The sequence below is a fragment of the Hipposideros armiger genome, unplaced genomic scaffold (assembly GCF_001890085.2).
Source record: "Hipposideros armiger isolate ML-2016 unplaced genomic scaffold, ASM189008v1 scaffold_49, whole genome shotgun sequence".
Taxonomy (NCBI): Eukaryota; Metazoa; Chordata; class Mammalia; order Chiroptera; family Hipposideridae; genus Hipposideros; species Hipposideros armiger.
This window is the reverse complement of record NW_017731399.1, coordinates 1328179-1351110: the sequence shown is the minus strand read 5'-3', so window position 1 is coordinate 1351110 and position 22932 is coordinate 1328179. Positions and strand designations below refer to the sequence as shown.

The window sequence follows — 22932 nt, the reverse complement described above, 5'->3', positions numbered from 1 at the left end:
ATTTAGACTAAAGACCTGTCTACTTTTGACATTCTGTCATCTATCTTTCTTATTATTACATCAGCATGCTAATTTGGGCTTACTCCCGGGACTTAGGTAAGGCATGAAAAATGAATTGTTTTCCCTACTTTACACATTCATATTTACATTTCACGTTGGGGTTTTGGAATTAATTATTAATGAGATACTTAATTTAAAGTTAACTCTTTTTTCCATACAGAAGAGCGTGATCAATAAAAGTTGATTTGGATGGACTTTTCCAAACCACAGGCTTTATATTGTAAATCTCTGCCTATTTTAGTGTTCTTGGCATTCTAAAAAACTTCTTAAGATTGGGGCCCTCTGAGTAGGAAAAATTGTCCATTCAACAGTTGTCTTGTTGCCTTGCTAACTAGGTTCCCTTAGATTTGACTGAGGTCGCCGAGGTTCCAGTTTTAAGACTACTGAGCCATGAGAACTGATCCCCAGCCAGGAGTACCAATTAGAAGTTCATCTGGTATAATTTTACTAGATTCCTTTTTACATGTTATATACTCTAGCTGTTTTTTAGAAATTGTGATAAAATATACACAACATAAAATTTACCATTTTTTTATCATTGTAAGTGTGTAATTGGCTATTTGGTTTTTAGAACTTTTATTCATAACAGTTCCAGTCAACAAATGTTTAATAGGGATTAGCTATGTACCTTCTGCTGAGGTTGGCAGATCATGGGAAAATTATGACAGAAATATAAACATGGTCCCTATTCTCAAGGAAACTAAGCCTCATTAGGGAAAAAGATACATGTACAGCAGTTAAATAATGATTCATGGTAGATAAGGCCTTGAGTGTAAAAGGAAAGCTTTGTGTAAAGGTGAGAATCAGCTTGGTCCTTAATCAGGGGTGAGATCTGTCTAGTTGGAGAGGAAGGAGAAACTGGGAAACTGAAATAGCGGCTATTTCAGTGTTAAGCCCATTGTCTTCCAGAGAATCTTTTGCTTTTCTAGCTTTAAAGCCCCCACTGTTTTGTTTTTAAAATTAGCTAAACATTCAGATGAGGGGACATGTTATTAGCGCATAATATATATTTTTAAAAATCCCAGAAACCAAACTTAACTTGTGGCACAGACACCACTAAAAATCCAGATGTATGTATAGTGATAGAAGGGTTAAACTTTCTATTAAAGTTATATGCAAATATCTCTGTTCATGCAGCATTAAACTTTTCAATATATTACCCCTTGGGAGTAGGTATTCATTAGTGAGTTTAGAACAATTGCAGTTGTAGTTTTTATGAGAAATAATTGTACACAAATCAGCAAATAATGAAACATATTTACAGAAATTAATCTTGAATGTCTGCTATTCTGAAAACAGGTAAAAAGTTCAGAATGGGTATATACTGTGAGTGAAGAGTGAGTTATGATTAATTTTGAATAGTCTTGTACTGACACTTGATGGCAAAGTATGGTGCCCACTTTGTTAGCATATATCTATAATGGGCCAAGGATTTCATCCAGGCTGAACATTATGTCTTAAACAATAAGAATTACAAAGTTAAAGCAGTATTTTCTTTCCTCACATCTGCAGACAGGCAAACATACACTTGGGACCCCCGTGTTCACGTGACATCAAGAGGAAACGGAAACCTGTGGCCACAGCATCTCTTTCTAGCCCAAATGCAGGTAACTAAATGTAGTTATCATTTATTGAGCCCCTAATGTGTGTCAGGCACTAAATTGTATGTTTTATATACTTTTCATGTAACCTTTGTAAGGTAGGTAATTGTATTTCCATTTTACATGGGAAAATTGAAAATGTAAGAAATAATTTGCTCAAGGTCATGCATATTTTAAGAATTCAAACCTAGTTCTCTCTGACCCTGAAGTCTATATTTTTTCACTGTGTCAAACAGCTTTCTTGAATTTGAATCCCTGCGTTTCACTATCAACAATCTTCAGTCACCTGTGCTTTTGTTCTAGCACAGATAAGATATTAGGTCTCTGTTAAGGAAAAGCCCATTAGGGTGGCAGTATCTAGTCAGTAGCCAAGAAGCCACATGCGCTTATTAATATTTACTTTCTTATTTAGCATATGGTACAATACATTCTCACTGTTTTATGTATAGTGGAGTGCTAATATTTTACCGGTCATGAAATTTTTAATTAAAAACAAATTTTCAAGTTAAAACGTCTAGTTTCCTGTGTAAAACGAATTCGTAGAAACCAAAATTGTGATTATCTTTGTTTGGTAGGGAGGTAGTGACCATGAGACAACATGAAGAAGGCCTCTGGGATGCTGGAAATGTCCTATATCATGAGTTAGGTGGGGACTACATGAGCATATACATACGTAAAAATTCACTGAACTATATATACATTTATGACTTATGTGCTTTACTGTATATATGTTATCTTTAAATGAAAGCAAAGGGGAATTGTTATATATTTATGTCAGCAAGAATATTGGATGCTTACAGATACTTTTCTTTGAAAAAGAAAATAGTTAAGTGTAATTAGTTATCATAGGAAATCCTTTATATTATTTCAATGCAATTTAGACTATATTGCTCTGGATGAAAAGACCGTATCCGTTTGTAGTACTATCAGAAATACCTGCAGTTATTTTTTTTTTCTTTTTTCTTTTTTTTTTATTATATAAGTTTCAGGTGTACAACATTGTAGTTCAACATCTGTATACACTACAAAGTGATCACCCCAGAAAGTCTAGTAGCTGTCTTATCACCATACAATTGACTGCCCTCTCCTCTTTCGCCCATCTTCAATCCCCTTCCCCTCTGGTATCCACCGATCCCCACAATTATTTTTTTTTTGATGATAGTGAATTCATGCTGTGGAAATTGAGTATATCGTATTTTTATTTTCTTCAGAAAATATGTTATAATAAAATACTGTATATTTACTATATATAGGTCAGAGCAATTGATAGTTGAGAGTAGACAAATAGGGAACTTTTTCCCCTACCTTCACTTAGTAAGTTTCAACATGCTCTGAAATTCGCCTCTTCAAGCTTCTGTTTGGGACAAGTGCTTGATAATGGTTCAGACTGAGATTGTCATGATAATGGGCAATCTTAATCACAGGTCTGATGATTATAATAAATTTTTTAGTGATTTCTACATGGCTATGCCCTTTGCATACATTATTTCACTTAATCTTTGCAACAACTTTATAAGGTCGATACTGTTTTTATTCCCAGTATGCGAGATATTTGAGGCTTAGAGAGGTTAATCACTTCCCTGAGGTCACATGGTCGATAAATTGCAAAGCCCAAGTCAGACCATTTTCCCTCTCACTCTAGAGATGTCTTAAATACTGCAGGTCTTCTGTCTTGTATATGGTAGGAATGGTTCCAAACGATGACTTCACATCAAATCCCAGATCTTCATCTAGCCTGTGGTATTGGAAACGTTAAAACACAATTTCCCCTCTTATCTTTTTGTTCTTCCTTTCCTCCTTAATATCCAGCTTCTGTTTTTAGCTTTTGATTGTTTATAGGAGAAGAACTGTTGAGAAGAGTTTAAAATCCTGATTCCATATTCAGATTGGAAACTGTACTGGGAGGCATTAAACAAGACTTGAGCATTAAGGATTTCCCCTACGGAGCTCAACTCCTCCTCTCACTTGTTGACTAAAGCTTGCTTCACTGAACGTTTTCTTTTTTTTTCTACCCACAACCTGAGTGCCCCATGGAGGTGAAGGACATAGCCCGAGCCCGCGCCATCAGTCAGTAGAACAAATGGGCTTGCTCTGCCTAACATCGGGCCATCTCGGATTCCACCTCTTTTATAGAAATGAGTGATGAAGAGAGGTGCGTTCCGCTTTGCCGCTGTATTAATCCACATCAGGGGCCAGCTCCTGGTACTAAATCACGCTACCGCATACATCTGTTATCGGATTCCTCACCAGTGTGATGAACAAGACTGCAGATAGAGGCTTCCTTGTGTCATTCTTTATAGGATTTTCCTAAAAGAATAAATAGCTCAGATCTCTGCCAACACTCTCCCCTGTCACTGTGATGAATTCAGCTTCTTTCATAAACATGCAGCCACAAATCTTTTCCCTTTTCCCCTCCCCCACTGATGGAAAGTTTTGAGTTGAAATTGACTGAATTTAAAGATATTAATAAGGCTAGAGAGGTGAAGAGCAGAAAGGAATAGCATGTCTCCCTTGTCTTTTTGTATTAATATTAACAAAAAGCCAGGGAAAAGGACTTTTTCATAGGGTCACTAAGTAGATCCTTCCTGAAGGCGTAGCACCTTTATTTTCTTCTTTCTATGTCCCCTGCCCTTCCCATTATGGCTTTATAACGCGCAGGGGTCTGGTGCACAGAGCCACCTGTGGATCTGACTGCGTAACCACGTAAACCACTTCCCTGGCTGACCAGCACAGGGGAGGCCCAGCAGCCATTACCTTGTGCTGACAGGAATTTGCTGTACATGCTCTTAAAGAATGTAACTGGAAAAGAAGAAGTGGGTTTTTTTCCCCTAAATTTGAAAAACATAAAGAACTCGATTGAAAACCAGACTTCATTTCCTTGAGATGGTGTTCTTCATCAGAATGGCAGAACAGAGCCTTTGGCTTACAGATCCCATTCCTTCAAAAAGTAAACACTTGGCTTTAGGTAAAGGAGAATTGGGATGACAAGCTGTTGAATTCAGAGCCCTGACTATTTTGGCCATTCCAAAAGCCTTTTCTAACTTTGTTCTGTGGGACAGGATACCTGACCTTAGAGCATCAGCCGGAAGGGTACCCAACAGTTAACCTGTCAAGTAGCTACATCAGATTCTAAATACCAGGCCAGTGATGCCAGAGATGCACTTGCAAGGGCGGGAATTTTTATCTGTTTTGCTGACTGCTATATTTCCTGCAGCTAAACTAGCACTCAGCACATGGACTGATCTCACTAGGTATTTGTTGTATGAATACATGAATAGACTCCTACAGTTGAAACGGGATTATCCTCGGTATGATTCTTCCCTGTGATTGGATTCAGTAGTTCCGATTTAGGCTGGTCAGGTCTCGGGAGCCATAGGGCAGATTCTTACTGCCCACTACGCCTTTTTAAAATTTAAATGGTTTTTAAAGTTAAAAAACTTTTTTGGTAAATATTGAATGGCTATAAAAGAACACTTATAGAAGCTATATAAAGTGTAAAGAAAAACAATACAGTGAATATCCGTGTACCCACCATCCGCTTTAAGAAAGAGAACATCACCTTTAAAATCTTCTTTCAACTTTCCTCAGAGGTATCCATTATCCTGATACATTTTAAAATCACTTATTCTTTGTTTTTTTTCCAGATAATTTTAACAGACATGTATCTCTAAGCAATTGGCACATATACAAGATTGTCTAACTGTGGTCTGCTTTGCATGTTTTTGAACCTTTTATAAATGGAATGTCATATTTTATAAGTTACAAGTTTCACCCAGTTATGTTCTTGGGATTCATTTATGTTTCATCCTGCCAAAATCCATTCATTTTTTACTGCCATATATATGGTATTCCATTGTATGAATATGGTGAATATACAGTTAAACATTCTTGAAGGACATTTGCATTGTATCCCATTTTATGCTATTGTGAAAAAGACTGCATCATTCTGTGGGAGAACATGTGCAAAAGTTTTTTCTGGGCTGCTTCACACTCCTTAGGATGGCTGTATCAAAAATCAGGAAACAAGCGTTGGGAAGGATGTGGAGAAATTGAAACCTTTGTGCATTGCTGGTGGAAATGTAAAATAGTGCAGCAGCTCTGGAAAAACAGTATGTATGGCAGTTCCTCAGAAATCTAAACATAAAACTATTGTATGATCCAGCAATTCTGCTTCTGGGTATATACCCAAAAGAACTGAAAGCAGAGATTCAAACAGATATTTGTACACACATATTCATAGCAGCATTATTCCCAGTTGCCAAAAGATAGAAACAACTCAAATGTTTCTTGCTGGATGAATGGATAAGTAAAATGTCACACACACACACACACACACACACACACACACACACACACACAAACACACATGAATGAATGCCTGAATGCCTTCATTATTCAGAATAAAATTCTGATACATGCTGCAACATCAATGAAGACATAATGCTAAGTGAAATAAGCCAGACACAAAAGGACAGACATTGTATGATTCCAGCTATGTGAGGTACCTGGAATAGTCAAATTTATAGAAACAGAAAGTCGAATGGTAGCTGCCAGGGGCTGGGAGAGGAGGAGAATGAGAAGTCAATGTTTTATGGGTGTGGAGTTTTCATGTAGGAAGATGAAAAGCTCCGGAGATGGGTGGTGGTGATGGTTGTGCAACAGTGTAAATGTACTTAAGGCTACTGAACTTAAAAATTATTAAAATGATAAATTTTACGTAATGTATATTTTAGCATAATAACAAATATATATATAGCAAAAATAAGTTTTCTAGGGTAGGGCTTTTTCACTGTTGTTAATGACCATATAGTAATGGTAAATACAGTTTTGTGAACTTTATTTTCAGTTAAATATGAGTGTGTGTGTGTGTGTGTGTGTGAGAGAGAGAGAGAGAGATTTTTTGGGTTGTGATGTCAGATGTATTTCTCGCTGTTGTGGGTTGAATTTCCAAAACATTTGAAAGCCATTGTCCTCAAGAAACTCTTGTATATGTGCCAGAGTAATAGGTTTCAAGATTTTTTTTTAACAATAATTCACTATAAGAAATTCATGTTTGAATATGTATGTGGGTATACATGTAAATCTGAAATAAATCTTTGGGTACACTCTGATATTTTTTATTCCTTTTCATTAAGAAAAAAAGTACTGGTTATGACCCACTAAACTGATTTTGTGACCCACAGTTTGAAAATTACTGTTCTAGGTTACATTTCCAGAGTAAAATTATTGAGTGACAGGGTAAGAATGAAGCTTTTCTGGATTTTGCTATATGTTAGTGTATATCTGCTCTCAACAGATAGTGTGATGGTGGTTTGTACCCTGCTCAGGCGACATTTGGAAATGTGAGGACAGTGTTTGGTTGTCAACAATGATTCAGCATTCTTTTGGCATTCAATGGATAGGGTCCAGAATGGTTAGTGTCCTTGTGGAAAAACTGGGCCTGACTGTGTGATTTTCTACCATTTTCCTTATTGTCTGCTATTAATTGGTGACACTGTCATATTGGAGTCACGGGCTGTAACCAGAACCCCGTGGAACATAGGGCTTGGAGTCCAATCAGTATCTGAGTTTGAACCTTGTTACTTAACAAGCTCTGTTGTGTCCCTGAAGAATTTAACTGCTCCTCGATGGCTCAGTTTTCAGATCCAGAAAATGGAGATGACAATGCCTACCTCTAAGAGTTTGCATTAGGAAGTAAGATTATGAGTGTAATATTTACATAGCACTATGCCTAGTACGTAAGTACTTAATAAGTTATAGTTACTACATTATGAATTTGTACTACTGAATTTATTCATTTGTTTAGTTAAACCCATTTTCTCAGGTAGAGAAATACTTAGCCTACTTAAAACTTAACCTTTTTAAAAATAATTGTTTTATTTTTCAGTTAGAGTTGACATGCAATATGTTATATTAGTTTCAGATGTACAACATAGTGATTAGACGTTTATATAACTGAATGAGGTGATCACCCAGATAAATCTAGTTAGTACCCATCTGACACCCTACAAAGTTATTACAATATTATTGACAATATTCCTTATGCTCTACTTTACATCCCCCTGATATTTTGTAACTAATAGTTTGCATTTCTTCCTTTCCCTTCCCCTTTTTCACCGCTCCCCCCCCCCAAGCTGGTAGCCATCAAAATGTTCTCTGTATCTATGTTTATTTCTTGTTTGTTTGTGTGTGTGTGTTTGTTTTGTTCTTTAGATTCCACATATAAGTAAAATCATATGGCATTTGTCTTTCTCTGTCTGACTTACTTCACTCAGCACAATACCCCCTAGGTCTATCCATGTTGTTGCAGATGGTAAGATTTCATGATTTTTTTATGGCTGAGTAATATTTCAAAAGAAAAGCCTTATGTGGGCACTCGGGTTAATAGGGCATAAGGTAAAAGGATTAAGGAAATTGTACATTGAAGTGTCTCATTCTAATTTGTCTCTCCTTGACTTTTTTTTCCTTTCTGCTTGTAACGATCTTACCAGTTCATGTGGATGCGATGGAGTCAACTGCACTGGCGTCGCAGGCCCCGAAATCGCCAAACTCCGAGTGGCTGGTCAGGACCTCTGCCGCAGAGAAAGCTGCTGATTCAGCTGCAGCTGCGTTTTTTAAAATGCCACAAGAAAAGAGCCCTGGATGCAGCTAGAGAGCAGCATTTCACCCACCAGGAGCCAGCGAGGTGTTGTGAAACAAACATTAGACTGTGTGTTATGTAGTCTTGCATATCTTGATGGACATTCCCAGCCCATTCACCACCAGGACTGGGTCCTTCCTCTTCGAGCAAAGCAGTGGACTCTTTCTGTTAGAAAATCTTGTTGTGGAAATCTGTTTTTTTAAAAAAAGTGAAGTATTGGGGCAGCAATTTTTTTTAAAAGAGGGCCATCCTAGGCTATATTTGTTACATTGCTATTGCTGTCTCAGCAGTTACCTACAGCTCCCTTTACAGAGCTGTTGCTTTTTTGGCAGGTGTGTCTTTTCTCGAAAAACTAGTAACTGCTTTTGCATACTCTGTGTCGAGCTTTAATATCATTTAAGGAAGTCCCAAATGGTATTCAGTCAAGACCTGTGTGTGGAATGGTTTTTTCAGGAGGCAAGGCTTGCCTTTGAGCCCGGCCTCGATTCACTCAGAGTGCCAATCAGATAAATCCACCAAGGTCTCAGTTTGGAGCCTCAGAAGACAACACCAGCAGCGCGGGACTTGGGAACTTCTTCTAGTCTTCTTGATGGCCTCGTGAGCCCGCCAGCAACTGCACTGTATTTTGCCTCATCTCCACAATTCATTTTCTATTTAGATACATATATGTGCAAATTGGTGTAATGAAGAAGGTGTTTTAGCTGTACAGCAAACTTAAATAGTCAGTGGATTGTGTCTTCATACTTCATGTTGCAGTGTTAGCCTTTATGTACTAAATGGGACTTTTACTGTTAGTTTACAGGTCAATAACCTGCAGCAGAAATTCATACGCTATTATAATAATGGCTTCTTGGGGCCATACTTTGGGGAGGAAAAATGTCTTTTGACATGCCTTTTTTCTTGGCCTGTTCATCACGGCTCAGCTGCATGTAGAGTTATGTATATAGCCATGCCTGACGTTGGATGCTACTTTGTCAAAATGAGGAATAAGTGACTGCCTAGAGCTGCTGGAGAAAAGCCACCCTTTCTAAAATGGTATTATCAAACGTGCCTGTCATTCAGGGGCCTGGTTGATAGAAGGGCTCTCTTGTGGTACAAATTGAGTACATTCACTCTGAAATGTACAGAAACTGCTCTCTGGGTGCCACTGCTCTGGTTATGTTCTAGAGGACCCCCACTCTGGCACCTGGGTAGTTTCTGTGCTTAAATAGGTGCTGAGTGGGACAGAGCCTCCTTTCCCTGAAGTGCAGATGTCCCTCTTTCTCACACAGAATGTAATGGCAGGCTGCTCTGGCATGTTCCCTGTAAAAATCAACGATAGCTCCAGAATTTCCTTGTCTGTGGTAGGTGTAAATAATTGGAGAGGGAAACTTAAGCTGAGCTTACATAGCACTCTATGTAAGATTGAGGACAGGTCACTTGTCCATAACAGGGATACAGTGGAGGGAGCGGCAGATGCAGGTCATGGGGGAGGAGTCATGCTCTAGCCAGCCCAGCATCCCTGGCAGCTGCCCTGGTTCTCCTGTCATAGTGAGGGTACTTCCCTCCCCTATAGGCTGCACCCACGGTAGTATAGAAGACGCAGTGTCTGTTGAATACAAAATGGCACTACTGAATTGTTTAGTGATGAGGGTAGGTTTTATTGTCATGTGCATTCTTACCTAGTCCCCATAGTGTTCTGAGACATACATTTCTAACGTAGTTTGTTGGATTTAAGGGAGAAATCTATGGACATAATTTTATTGTCTTTGCACTAAGTTCTGTGGTTCGTGCAGAGATTGGTCGTGTGATCATGGCCTATTAAGACCTCCAAATTTCAGGTCGAATCTTTTATGGCATGTTGCTTGACAGTTCTCCTTTTTACCTGTGATTAGAAGTAATTTATAAATACAATTTTACATTTTAAACACCTTTGTAACATAAAGGTAGGTGACTGTTGCCGTTTTTATAGAGACGAGCAGTAACAGTTTAGTGACTGGCCCAGAATCACTTAAGTCAGGATTAAAATCCCAGACTTTCATACTTTCTCTGCTCTGGGTTATAATCTTTTGTTTTTCATTGATAGACCTGTGAGTCACTCTGAGACCCATGTTTTTGAAACAGTGTGCTGTGAATATTTTTCATCTTTCTTGGCCATGCTTTTCTACATATTTTGAGTACTATCTACTGGGATCACCCCAAAATGCCATATCTACCTATAAGAAGTAGGGAAGAAAATTGCCTAAAACAATTGCCTAAGAAAATAGCAATTAAGCACACAAGTACTTTGCAACACAGGTCTATAGATTGTGTTCCTTGCGTTTAGCTGCTGCGTGAGCACGCTTACAGATTTGTTATCCAACGCATTCTGCTTGTTTTCTGTACGAATCAATTTCAGAAGAATAACTTAGAATTGAGTGTATTTTGAATTAAAAATTTTAAATCTCCTTTTTATATGGCAAAGTGTATAATGTTATAAATTAAGAAAAGCCTTACCTTTCAACAAAAGATATAATTTCAAAATCAGGTTTTGTAATCTGTTGAAAAAACTGATAGCATGACTTCCTTTGAGGATTATCCTTGAGCTCAACATGTATTTGATCCGCTCAGAAGTAATAACTGAAGCTGAGTTCCCCAGTTCTTACGTCTTTCAGGGTTCTGATTTATCCCAGCTGGCTACACAGTCTGCCTGTCTGAACGCTAATCTTGTATATTTTCCACAATAGACAAAAGTCAAGACATTATCTACCACTGTCATTCATAAAAGTTAGTTTTGCTTATGCATTTAAGGGAATTTGAGGTTATTTTTCAGCTGCAGTATTTAAAGGGAGCAACTTTATTTGCATCAAAGTTCTTGTGTTGCTTTTTGGTTATGAACTGTTCAGAAGAGGAAATTAGTAGCCGTTTACATGGTGCCAAATCTGGGAGGGACAGAATATGATCTTTATTGAGTGGTGCGTGCTTTAACCTTGAATTCTTTAGAAATGGAATGCAATTGAAAATTTCAGATGACATTTTTTTGCTCAACTATGAAACAGGCTGCAAAACAAGACCATTTGGGAAGCAAAATGACCAAAAGCTGAAATAGATCTAATCTGTGATGCTTATGGCATTCTTCACTAAGTAAAACTCCCCACCCAGAACAGGTAATTAAACTATTTTTGAATGCCAGATGGATTAATCTGGTATATCTTTGCATCTTGAAATAAAAAACACAATGTAGACCATAGCACTGGAAGCTCCGATGCTGCAAAGTAATGGAGCATAATTATCACAGAAGTCACTTAGAGTTGAGAAAGGTACAGAGTGTCGCGAGGAAGGAGCTAGGCCGGCCCTGTCCTTGCTGATGTGATGGGTCCTCCACTTTGGCTCCAGGCGAAGGCTCCTGAGGATGCCTGATTCATCACAGATCTTTGCTTTATTTTGGCTTCATTACTGTGCTCTGAGCCATGTACTTGACGTTTCCTGGGGGAAAGGCTATGTATAAAAATTTCAGTATTAGGAACCCAATTTGGTGTTCTGTGTGCCTGGTGAACCTTACCTGAGCTGGGTGAGAACTGAGTGGCTTCCTTCTGCAGCTGTGGATGCAGTCTCGTTAGGGGCATAGCTTCCAGGATGTGTCATGGTTCATGGGATGGTGGGAGGGATGATAGGAGCAGTTTGCGCTTGCTGTCAGCTGCTTCCTTTGTTAATGCTTGAGCTGTCCCTTTTACTTGTCAGTATTTCCTTATCATCCACTCCAGTCATGACAGTTGGTGGAGTTACTGATGGTGGCAGCAATCAGGAGGGATTCCTGCCCCATCAGAAAACTGGTGCAGAGGGGAAAGGTGACGAAATTGGCGGATTCTGCTATTAGCGCTAAACACCGAGTGGTCCAGAGATGCTTTCACCTACATGAAGATCACAGAAGAGATGGGCGTCAGATGCTTGGAAACAACACCACCAGAAAGAAACAAGGAAAATGAGTGATATTGCCGAAGAGTGTGGATTTTAAGGTTTTTAATAAGCCCAGCAAAATAAACTTGCAACCAAAAGAAGAAATTTTCCTGCCACTGCAAATAGACATAAGCACTTGGTAAAATTGCCAAATTTGGGGAATAAAAAAATTTCAAGCACAGTATTGAACAGTTGGGGTCCGGAAGATGTTCACCAAGGAAGGCAGTCTTGGCGAGGTCTAGAAGTGAGAAGACAAGAGGAAGAGAAGGGGAAATGCTTACAGCAGAGCCCCTGGACCAGCATCAGGGCCTTCTTGCCCCCACCAGACCTGAATCACACACAGGGCAGGGCCCAGCCGTCTCCTACCAGCTCTCCAGGGGACTCTGGGGCACGCTGATGTTTGAGAACCATGGGCTTTGCCACAGTTGAAAAGAACTGTTTTAATGTACCGGTAGCCCCCTGAGCTCTGAGGTGCTCTTATATTTCCCTCCATAAATATAGAGATGTTTTGTGTATGATTCTTTGCAGAAACTGTTAATGTCTTTATTTCCCATACTTTCCCCCTCAACCTCCTGAAAGATCACCTGGAAATATCGAGAAAGGATGATGTGGAGCAAAGTGCCATCAAGGCTGTATTCAGATGGATGGAAACAACCTTTTAAAAGTGGATTAAAATATAACCATGAATTTTTAGTCTGTGAGTGATAGTCATTTTTCAAGTTGGCAGTAAAACATTTGTGTAAGATACTGCCATCCATGATTTTATGACATTTGTTCACTGTTTCTTAATTTCATGGGAAAATGTCATGTATTTTCTGGTGTCATAATTATGAAGCCTTTAAAGTATGGCTCACAAAAATGAAAAAAATATTATAATTGGAAGAAAAACCACCCTGCGTACATAGTGTTTATAATAAATACTTGTTGAGTTGTTGGTAATCTTTTGCTAGGACTTAGTCTCAGCACTTAGAGCATGTAAAAATCAATTTTCAGTTATCCCACTTAATCATACCCTGTTGCCTTTGTTTTACATTTCAGGTAGTGCTTCTGCAGGGGTTGGGGACCAGTAGCAACAGTATGTTATATATTTTTTTTGTTGTCTGACTCATGGATCCAGCATTTCAGAGTACAGTACTCTAAAGTTTTGAAGGGAAATCATGACCACTTTTTTCTTTAGATTTTAATTTGTGTGAATTGGGCAGGACCCTCCCTTACCAAAGCCTACGAACTCAAGCTCTCTCTGGTGATACATGTGGCTAGGGAGGAATTCTCTAGTATTCCCTCGGATGCTCATGTGGTTTTGTGGCTGGGTCTTAATTTATAAAGGAGACTGAATGACAACATGAAGAGGTTGGTGCCATTGAAACAAAACTTTGATGTTATTCACAGGTCCCCTAGAAATGATACACAGCCCATTAATTATTAGGGCCACAGGATAAACCCCAGGTTGGTCAGGAGGCAGAAGGCGGGAGCAAGTGGTAGGTTTAGCCCAGAGCTTCATCACGGTTCCTCCTGGAAGGCAGAGCAGGGAGGGGGAGCAGTTTAGGAATGGCTAGTTTGGTTAGGCTGACAAATTCCAGGGCCCCTGGGCTGTGGCGTGGTTTCTGCCTGGTACCTGACTCTGGGATGATTGCTTCCTGGGGTGTGCATGCCAGTGGAGGAGGCAGGGCTCCCTCAGACCTGGTTAGCTTGTCGATCAAAAGCATGCCGCTGGCTGAGTCCTTTAATATTTCTAAGAATTGGCTAGCCCTGGGAGGGGTGGTCTCTTCCAGCCAGGAAGGTTTCTTAAGATATCAAAACATGGTAATATACTGAAAATTAAAAACATGATTGATACACATGTGTAGGCTGCTTAGCTCTCCAATTTTTGCAGTCTTGAAGCACCACATAATTTTTCTTCTCCATCTTGAAAACCAGTTAAAAGTACCTTGGCCCAAAATGTTAGTGTAATTAGGTATGAAGGTATGGGAATATAAAAAGATTAATATCTAAATTATGAAAATTAATGTTTTCTGTCTCTAGCAGTGAGTTCTGACCATTGCAGATCCCTCATTCGGGTGTTTTTTAATTGAAAAAGGAAAGACAGTAGCAGAGAACTTACAGATGGCCTTGGTGGATTTGCCATACATCAGCCCATTTCACTATGCGTAGATTCTGTATTTTGCTCCTTCCAGTGGGCAATGTATTGCTCCATGAAAAATGACTGCAAACTTCTGCCACCCCAAATCATGGTGACATTTTGGGTTGCTCTCAATATTTATCGCAACCTCCCACCTGTTGTCAGCAGCTATTGCAAACTCTGGCCATTCAAAATTCTTCTACCCACTCCTATCAACCTCAGCAGCTAATCTCCCCCTCCCCTTACAGATAACGGAGCATTAGGCGGTGTCCCCCACTTACACACCTTCACATACACTCTTCCTCCAAGTGCTTCCCTGCCCGAGACAAATCCCTTCTATGCCCTAGGTCCCTCGCCCCTGAACAGACAGATGCCTTGCTCAGTCTAGCTACAACTTCTCACTCCTGGCATGTAAGCTTTGCATTTAAACATGTTCAAAAACTCCCTCTTCTAATAAAAATACCTTCCTCAACCTTTCGAACCCCTTGACTACCACTAAGGTACTGCCCTCACTTGCTCTTCCTGCTCCTTAGCTCTCAAATCACGAAAGCAGTGGTTTATGACCCTGGCTGCACACTGAGGACCACCTGGGGAGGTTTTTGAAAATCCTAATTCCCCCAACAGAATGAAACCAGTGACATGGGAATAGGGAGGTGGGACAGGCTCCAGTCCTTAAAGAAATGTCCAGCTGGGGCCGAGAACCCCTGTGCTTAAACCTGGCCTCTACGCTCGGCACCGTTAAAATGGTTCTTGCTGGGCGCACCATTGACTTCTAGTTGTCAAAATTTAGTCTTTAGGTTGATCTTGATGACATGCTGCTGTATAGCCATGTCCTTTTGGGACCCTGCTCTCTGCTGATTTTTCTCCCACTTCTTTGCCCTTTCTCAGTCTCCACAGGTGGGCAGGGTGGTTATGCAGACTGAAGGGCTGTCTCTGCCCTCACCTCCAGCACCCCAGTTAATATCCACGTGCTAATGTGTTCCTTTGTCGTACCACCTAACGCACTGACTTGAGGCACAGCCTTAGAGTGAAGCATTTACATTTATTACTCATTCCTGCAAACTTCTAGGAAGTTTTCTGCTCCTTCCCTCACTTCTCTTTGTTCGTCCTCCAAGAGACAGGAAGAATTGCAAGTCACATTAGTCAGATTCTAGGATGGATCCACTCCTATTTACTTGTGCCCAGAAATGCTGTTCATGGAAAGTCAGGCTTGAACTGGGGTCTCTCTTCTGCTTTCTCCATTCCAGGGTCTTGGACTGGTAAGGAGGCCTGGGCCCACTTCTGCCTGCAAGGAGGCTACCCCCACCTAACGCTACCTTTAGTTTTTTACTGTCTGCTGCTGGTAAGGTTTTAGTTTGGATTTAGGGGCTGAGACAGACCCAGCTCCTGACCATTTTTTTGACCTTGGGTACCATATTGGATCTTTATCAGAGAACTTTTTATGGGGGTTTCGGGCACTAGCCCTCATAATGAAACATAGAACTTGATTTCCTCCATCCCACCCTTCACTGCATGCTGCTTCTGCTACTATGGAGAGGTTCCACCCTCCCAGAAGGGACCATGCAGTCCTGGCTTCTCTGAATCACTGGTTTCTGATTCATAATCTGGGCTACGTGGATCTAAATAGCAGTCATGTGCATACGCCCTAGCTGTGGGAGGTGAGAATGAGGTAATCTGGAATATTTAGCTTCTATTAGGATGGATGAATTCCTCAAATATAGAAGGGCAGTTCAGATGCTGGGCAGCTGGTAAGATCAACACAGATCCACTAGAGCCACTGCCCTATTCACTGATTCCAAAGATATTTTTTAAGTGTTCAGAGACATCTTGAGGAAGAGGGTCAATATCCTGCCCCAAGCAGGATATTCTTAGGTTCCTTGGGTATACCCTGCAAACTCTTGAAACCAGTAGAATCCTTTCCAGAGCTAATGATGATGATAGTAATAATAATAACTTTACTGATGGATTATTATATGCCATTGGTCAGTCCTCAACAACTCTAAGGTAGGTACTTTTATCTGTTAAAGCAATGAAATATGCTTACAGTTAACAGCTGAACTTGCTCAAAGTCAGGTAGCCAATCTTGTCAGCCAGGATTCAAACTCCAAGTCTGTTTGATGCTAGAGTTTCTATTTTCAGCTGTGCTGCCCCTTTTCACAGTAGAAGCGAGCTGTTGGTGGCCACATATATCTGATATAAACTGTGACCCTGGTCCCAGGGCTGGTGTCTGATGACACCCTTTTACTCCATTTACCTGTTGCTCCTGGTGGGCTGTTTCTCTATCAAAGCAACTGTGGATGGGCTCATCTCGGTGCCTACAGCAAGGAAATAGGCAACTTCTGTGGCATCCTCTTAAAACAACCTGTTCTTGTTTTTGAAAGTGTCTAGAGCAAAAGTCAATCAAATCTTCCAAACCTGTGGCAATAAGAAGGTATTGTCCTTCGTGTGCCAAAGCAAAACTGATCCATAAGCCAAGAGGACGTGTACTTTGAGTTGTTAAGGGTAGCAATGGGCTGTCCTGAACATCTCTTTTTTTCAGACTTGCTATGCATCTTCTAGAACTGCTAGCAAAATAGCCATCTTAATGGTCTTGGCCTTTATGGACGTCCCTTCTTTCTGTTGATGTCTATAGAATGCATTTTCAGACAAGCACTCTGCTAGCTGCTGAGTATACCAAGAGCAAAGGCATTCCTGCTGTCATGAAGTTCATGGTCTTCTAAGGAAGAAACAAGGAAAGCAAATATTACAATGTAGAGTGATAGGTTTTGAGGTAAGAATAGCAGGGTATTTTGGCAAGAAGGAGAGCACTGTGCTGAGGTAAGGTTAGAAATATACTGAGCCAGGTCTTGAAGGATGAGGCCATCCTGCATAAAGAGCATCATTTGTTCAGGGCACCGCAAGTGTTTTGGTAAGGCTGACATATAAAGGACATAAAGAAGCAGGGAGAGGTAGGCAGGAGACAGACGGCGAGGGACCGTGTTCATGGGCTTGCTTGTTGATTTGGAGTGCTCTTACCGTGTTCCTCTGCTGTATAGTCATGGACACCCTACTGCAGGGGCCCATTGTGCAGACAGAGCTGGAGCTGAGATGTGAACAGGCTTGCATCTCCTCTATCCCCTCCCTGGGGTGTGTGTAACCAGGTCCACCTATTTGTAGGAGCTGCTGACATGCTTAGGAGTAGATTAAGCTGAAATGGAAATATCAGTTTATACCATGGCTGACCGATTCCCTAATGTCTTCTGTCATGATGCCAGTCTGAAGTTATTCCCCTGAACCGCCTTATCTTGGTAGAATTGAATATACAATGTGGTGGCCCTAAACCCTAGTACCGTTCCTCAGTAACAAAGTTCCTGTCAATAACCAGTTATGCGTTTTGGGCTTTGTTTCTCAGTAGTGACAGTAAATTTGTGTTGATCCGTTCACACATTTTAGATTGGGGACTTCTACAATCTTTGCTATTTCAAGGCTGCAGAAAGTGTCCACAGGATAAAACCATTGCAGCTGGCCCACACTAAACTTTGATCCCATGATTGATTTTGGTCTCTTTAATACCATGCTCTGAGTAAGTTAGCTAAGCTCTTTGAAACTGTGTAAAACTGAACCAAATGAGCGTTTGGGGCCCACAGTGGTGACGTACTGCCCTTTCTCTCGTGCTGCACTACAGTGTGACTCAGAGCCTCCTCTCCTTGTTCTTGGGAGATCTTGATTCAAAACCTTGCTTTTTACAAAATTCTTTTACTTTGAAATAATTTTAGGAAAGTTACAAAAATAGTACAGAGCTTTCCAGCTTCTGATGTTAACTTACGAGCCATTGCACAACTAATGAAACCAGGAAATTAACATTGACACAATTCTACTAACTAAACTATATACTTTATTTGAATTTCACTAGTTTTCCCAGTAATGTTGTTTTTCCAGTTAAGGAGTCTATCCAGAATCCATATGTACTTGGGACTCTTTCTGTGCTTTCTGTTCTATTCCATGGGTCTATTTGTCTGCTTGTGCACAGTACCATACTGTTTTAATTATAGAAACTTTATAGTATGTTTTAATGTCTGGTAGAGGTAGTTCCCCTCCTAATTTTTTTTTGCAGTGTTTTCCTGGCTATTCTTATGCGTTTCTCTTTCCGTATAGTATCAACTTGTATAATTCCATAAAAAGGTGTATTGATGTTTTTATTGAGATTGTATTTGACTTATTAACTAATTTAGGGAGAACTAACATCTTTACAATGTTGAGTCATCCTAGCCAAGAAAAGGGGATGATTTCCACATGTTCAAGTCTACTTTTGTGCCTTTTCAGGACTGTTTTAAATATTTCCTTGTATAAGTTTTTCCACATTTCTTGTTAAGCTTATCCCAAGTATTTAATCTTCTTTGTTCCTAGTAAATGGGGTTTTCTCTGCCATTATGTCTTCGACTTGGTCATTGTTTTTACATATGAAGGCTATTGATTTCTGTATGCTCATTTTATGTCCTGCTTTCCTACTGAATTCTTCTACTTTGGGGGTTCACTTTATCATTGATTCTTGAGGGTCATAAAATACCTTTCTAAATGCACAAAGCAGTGGCCAAAAATGGAAGAATCTATAGAGGTCAAAAGTGACATGAACACTCAGATCTTGGAGGCAAGTACGATGGAAGCCATCGTTCACCCTGAAGGTATCTGCTGAGACCTGGTTCCCCTGAGCCTGTGTCGTGAGGCCTGCAATGAGTGCAGGGTATAAAGCAGGTCCTGTTCCAGGCAGGGAATTGAATCTAAGATCTCTCACAAAGCGAGGGTCCTCAAAGTGCTACACTCACAGTGAAAACATAAATGCTAAATAAAGTAGAATAACGGTAAGGAAACGAGCCTATCTTGACCTTGGCCCTGGGTGGATGAAGTTTTTTTCACCTAAAAATGTTTAACAAGTTGTCCCTTATCTCTATAACATAAGGCTCAAGTTTATTTTACAGTGGATCCAGGTCAGTGGTAACCCCAGATGACTAGCAGAAGCAAACACAGATTCTCTCTGGAGGAATGAAACCTCAGTCTAGATATCAAAGAACTCCCACAGGTAAAATTATAAAGAATGTGGGTAGTTCATAGTTAAAAGCCATAAACCAAAGAAGGAAATCTGATACCATGAGTGAGAGTCATCAGAAACGACATATAGGAGTATCAGACTCACAAACACTTTAGATATTATACTTATTAGCACAGAGTATAAACTAAATGTTTTAATTATATTTCAAGAAATGAAAGAGAGGCTTCAAAACACCAGACAACAAAAACATGTAGTTTTGAAAGGGAATGATGAGAGTTAAAGTGTCCAACTGCCCATTAATTATTTAAGAAAAGGGTAAAGAGTCTTATTTGGGACTTTAGGTAAGTAAACATGTTAAAATATCCAGAGTAACCACTAAAAGAATATAAAGAATATAGCATTTAATATGGGTAAAAAAGGAATGATAGAAAATAAATGAGAAAGGTGAGAAAAATAGCAAGCTTACAATAAGATAAAATAATTAAAATACATCAGTAATAAGTATAGTAAATTCGCCAGCTGAAAGATAAAATCTATAATAACTGATTTTTAAAATCCAGCTATATGCTATTTATAAGAGACACATCTAAAACACAAAGTCATAGAAAGATTAAAAATAAAAGGATGGAAAAAGCATAAGAAGCAGATATCAGAGAAAGTAAAGATAACGTCTACAAAATAATGAACATTGGTTCAATTACTGATGAGTGGTTCCGTTTGCCAGGGAGAAATACTAATTCTCAGCCAAGCCTAATAATATAGCCCCAATATACATAAGCAAAAATTGACAGAACTAAGTTTGAAATGCCCTCTTTCAGTAATTGATATGACAAGTGGACAAGAATTGTTATGAATATAGACTAAAGAGCACAATGGATAAGCTTGGTGTAATGAATGTGAATAAAATATACCCCCAAATTTAAGAATTATACATTATTTTTAAGCACAGATTGAACATTTACAAAAATTAACATGCCATAAAGCAAGCCTCAGTAAATTCCAAAGGTTATAGTCACACAGACTACATTGCCTAATCACGATGAAATTAAAAAGTCAAATTTTAAAAAAAGAATTTTCTAATGTATTTGGAAATCTAATAGCATGTCTAATGCAGTGAATCAATGAAAAGTCTTGATACTAGAAAATACTTAGAACTGAATATCAAAATCCTATGCATTAACACTCTTGGAATGCAGCTAAAGGGAGAGTTAGAGGAAAATTTATGGTCTGAAACGTTTAAGTCAGAGAAGCGGAAAGGACTGAAATTTTATGAGCTAAGCATTCTACTTACACAACTAGTAAAAGAACAACAGAATAAACCCAGAGAAGGCAAAGGTAATAATAGTAGTAAGAATAGAATTTAATGAAATACAAAATAAACTTATAATTTGAGAGATCAACAAAGTAAAAAATTAAGAAAAAATGGGCAAATCTCTAACATTATTAATTAAGAAAAAGAGAAGGCACAATATTAGGAATGAAAGGGGATACATAATTATAGATCCAGCAGAGATTTAAAAGTTAATAAGGTAATATGATGAACAACTTTAGCCAATAAATTTGAAAGCTTAGACAAAATGGACCAATTTCTTGAAAGATATAATTTACCAAAACTCAATCATGAAAAATAGCTTGATTACTCCTGTAGTATTAAACAAATCTAGTCAGTAGTTTAAAACCTAAGACTGGATATTGTTTGTAGAAAGATTTGTGTGATCCACCCTAAATGCTGGACATGTCTAGCTCTCTCTGGAGCTGGACACGTTGATCGTAAGGTTGATTTGGAAGAACAAATAGCAAGACTAGCCCAAGAAAACTCCCAAAAGGAGCACTTGGAAGCAGGAGGGAATTAAACATAAAACCTCTCAAGCTGAAAGTATGGCACTAGCACATGAATTAACATAATGACTAATGGAACACAATAGAAAGTTCAGAAACAAACCCAATTGCCAATGAAAATTCAGTATACAGTAAAGGTGGTGACTTAAGTCAGTGAGGGGAAAAATGACTACACAGTGAACTGTGCTGGGATAACGACAGCCATATTGAAAAAGGAAGTTGGATCTGTTCCTTGCACTACCTACCAGGATAATTTTCATATTGATCAGAGATTTAATTGTACGCTATTAAACTATAAAATTACTAGAAAAAACAAGATGAATTCCTCAGCAAACTGGCCTATGGGCCAAACCCAGCATGAAGCCTATTTTTGGGGCTGCTGGGAACTAAGTAAGAATGGCTTTTTCACTTTTAAAGGATTCAGTAAACAAGAAGGAAGAGGAAAAGGACATGAAGTTATCTGGTTGCAAAACCTATACAATTTTTAAAAATATTTTAAATATTAAAAACAGATTGTCACCCCTTACTCTATAACCTGGGAGTGAGGAAGGCTTTCCTAATGGCATTGGTTACTTATTGCATAATAATGCCACTGAGTTCAGCTAGGGCAGCTGTGCTCCACATGTCTTCCAGTCCCCTTGGAGCAGTAGGGACATATTCTCCACTGTTTGGTGGAAGGGATTGTAAATTCAAATGGCAAATGGTGGGGATACAGAGAAAGATGAGGAATTGGGGCCAATAATGTAATCTTTCAGACTAAATTTGACTTAAAAATCCAGATACAATAGAGATATATGCTAAAACAAACAAACCTTTTGTGTGCAAAATATACCATAAGCAAAGTAAAATACAAGTGATAACTGGAAAAACATTTGCAATTTATTTCATAGATTAAGGGTTAATATCCCTAAATTGTAAACAGCTTCTAAAAAAAGAGATGATCCTATAGAAAATAGGGAAGATAGATGAACAGTTTACAGAAAAAATGCAAATGCCCTTTCAACATATAAAGAGATGCTCAACTTGCCATAATTATTTGATCTTCACAACAGCTGAATAAGGTAGATGTCCTTATCATCCCCATTTTGCAGACAAGGAAACGGAGTCAAAAAAAGGTTAACGTACTCTGTCTGAACTCAAGTAACTAATAAGTGATGGTGCTAGGATTTGAACCCGGTCATGCTGGTTCCAGATACAAGTAATTCACATGACTAGTGAGGCTTATTTTAGGGATACAAGGATTATTTAATATTAAGACTAGCTGGGTGTTTCTTTAATACGATAAAATATATTTATCTCAATTCAAAGCCAGCATTGTACTTGATTGAGAATTAGAGAAGCAATTTCATTTAAGTCAGGAACAAGACAAAGATATCCACTAATCACCATCATCATTTAAAATGTTCCGCAGGACTTCGACAAAACAATTAGACAAGAGAAAGAAATTAAAGGTATAGAAATTAAAAAGAAATAGAGGATGCAATTATAATTTGCAGATGAAATGATTGGATTGTTCCCCTAGAAACTAAAGAGGACTAACCAAAAACTTAAAAACAAAACAAGAATATCATAAATTAGATGGCTACAAATTAATTTTCATAAAATCACAAAATCCATAGCCTTTGTATATACAATGTCCAATTACATGCTACAAGGAAAGAAAAGACCCATTTTATACAAGCAGCAGAAAAAATAAAATATGAAATACTTAGGCATGAACTTAAGAAATATT

General features: G+C 38.9%; 1 protein-coding gene across 5 annotated transcripts in view; it reads left to right on the top strand.

The window, feature by feature from the left end:
- The window catches only part of GPATCH2L (G-patch domain containing 2 like), a 52321-nt gene extending 38197 nt beyond the window's left edge, over positions 1-14124 (top strand). For 3 of the 5 annotated variants that reach the window (XM_019640387.1, XM_019640389.1, XM_019640388.1), the window contains exons 9-10: positions 1573-1667; positions 8153-14124. In XM_019640387.1, coding sequence (XP_019495932.1) covers positions 1573-1667; positions 8153-8313 — 256 coding nt within the window. In that variant the 3' untranslated portion in view covers positions 8314-14124. Of the gene's footprint in view, positions 1-1572; positions 1668-3685; positions 3814-5659; positions 5798-8152 lie in introns of those variants that run through there. The other 2 variants (XM_019640390.1, XM_019640391.1) reach the window with 2 other exon arrangements.
- Positions 14125-22932: the final 8808 nt, after the last annotated feature.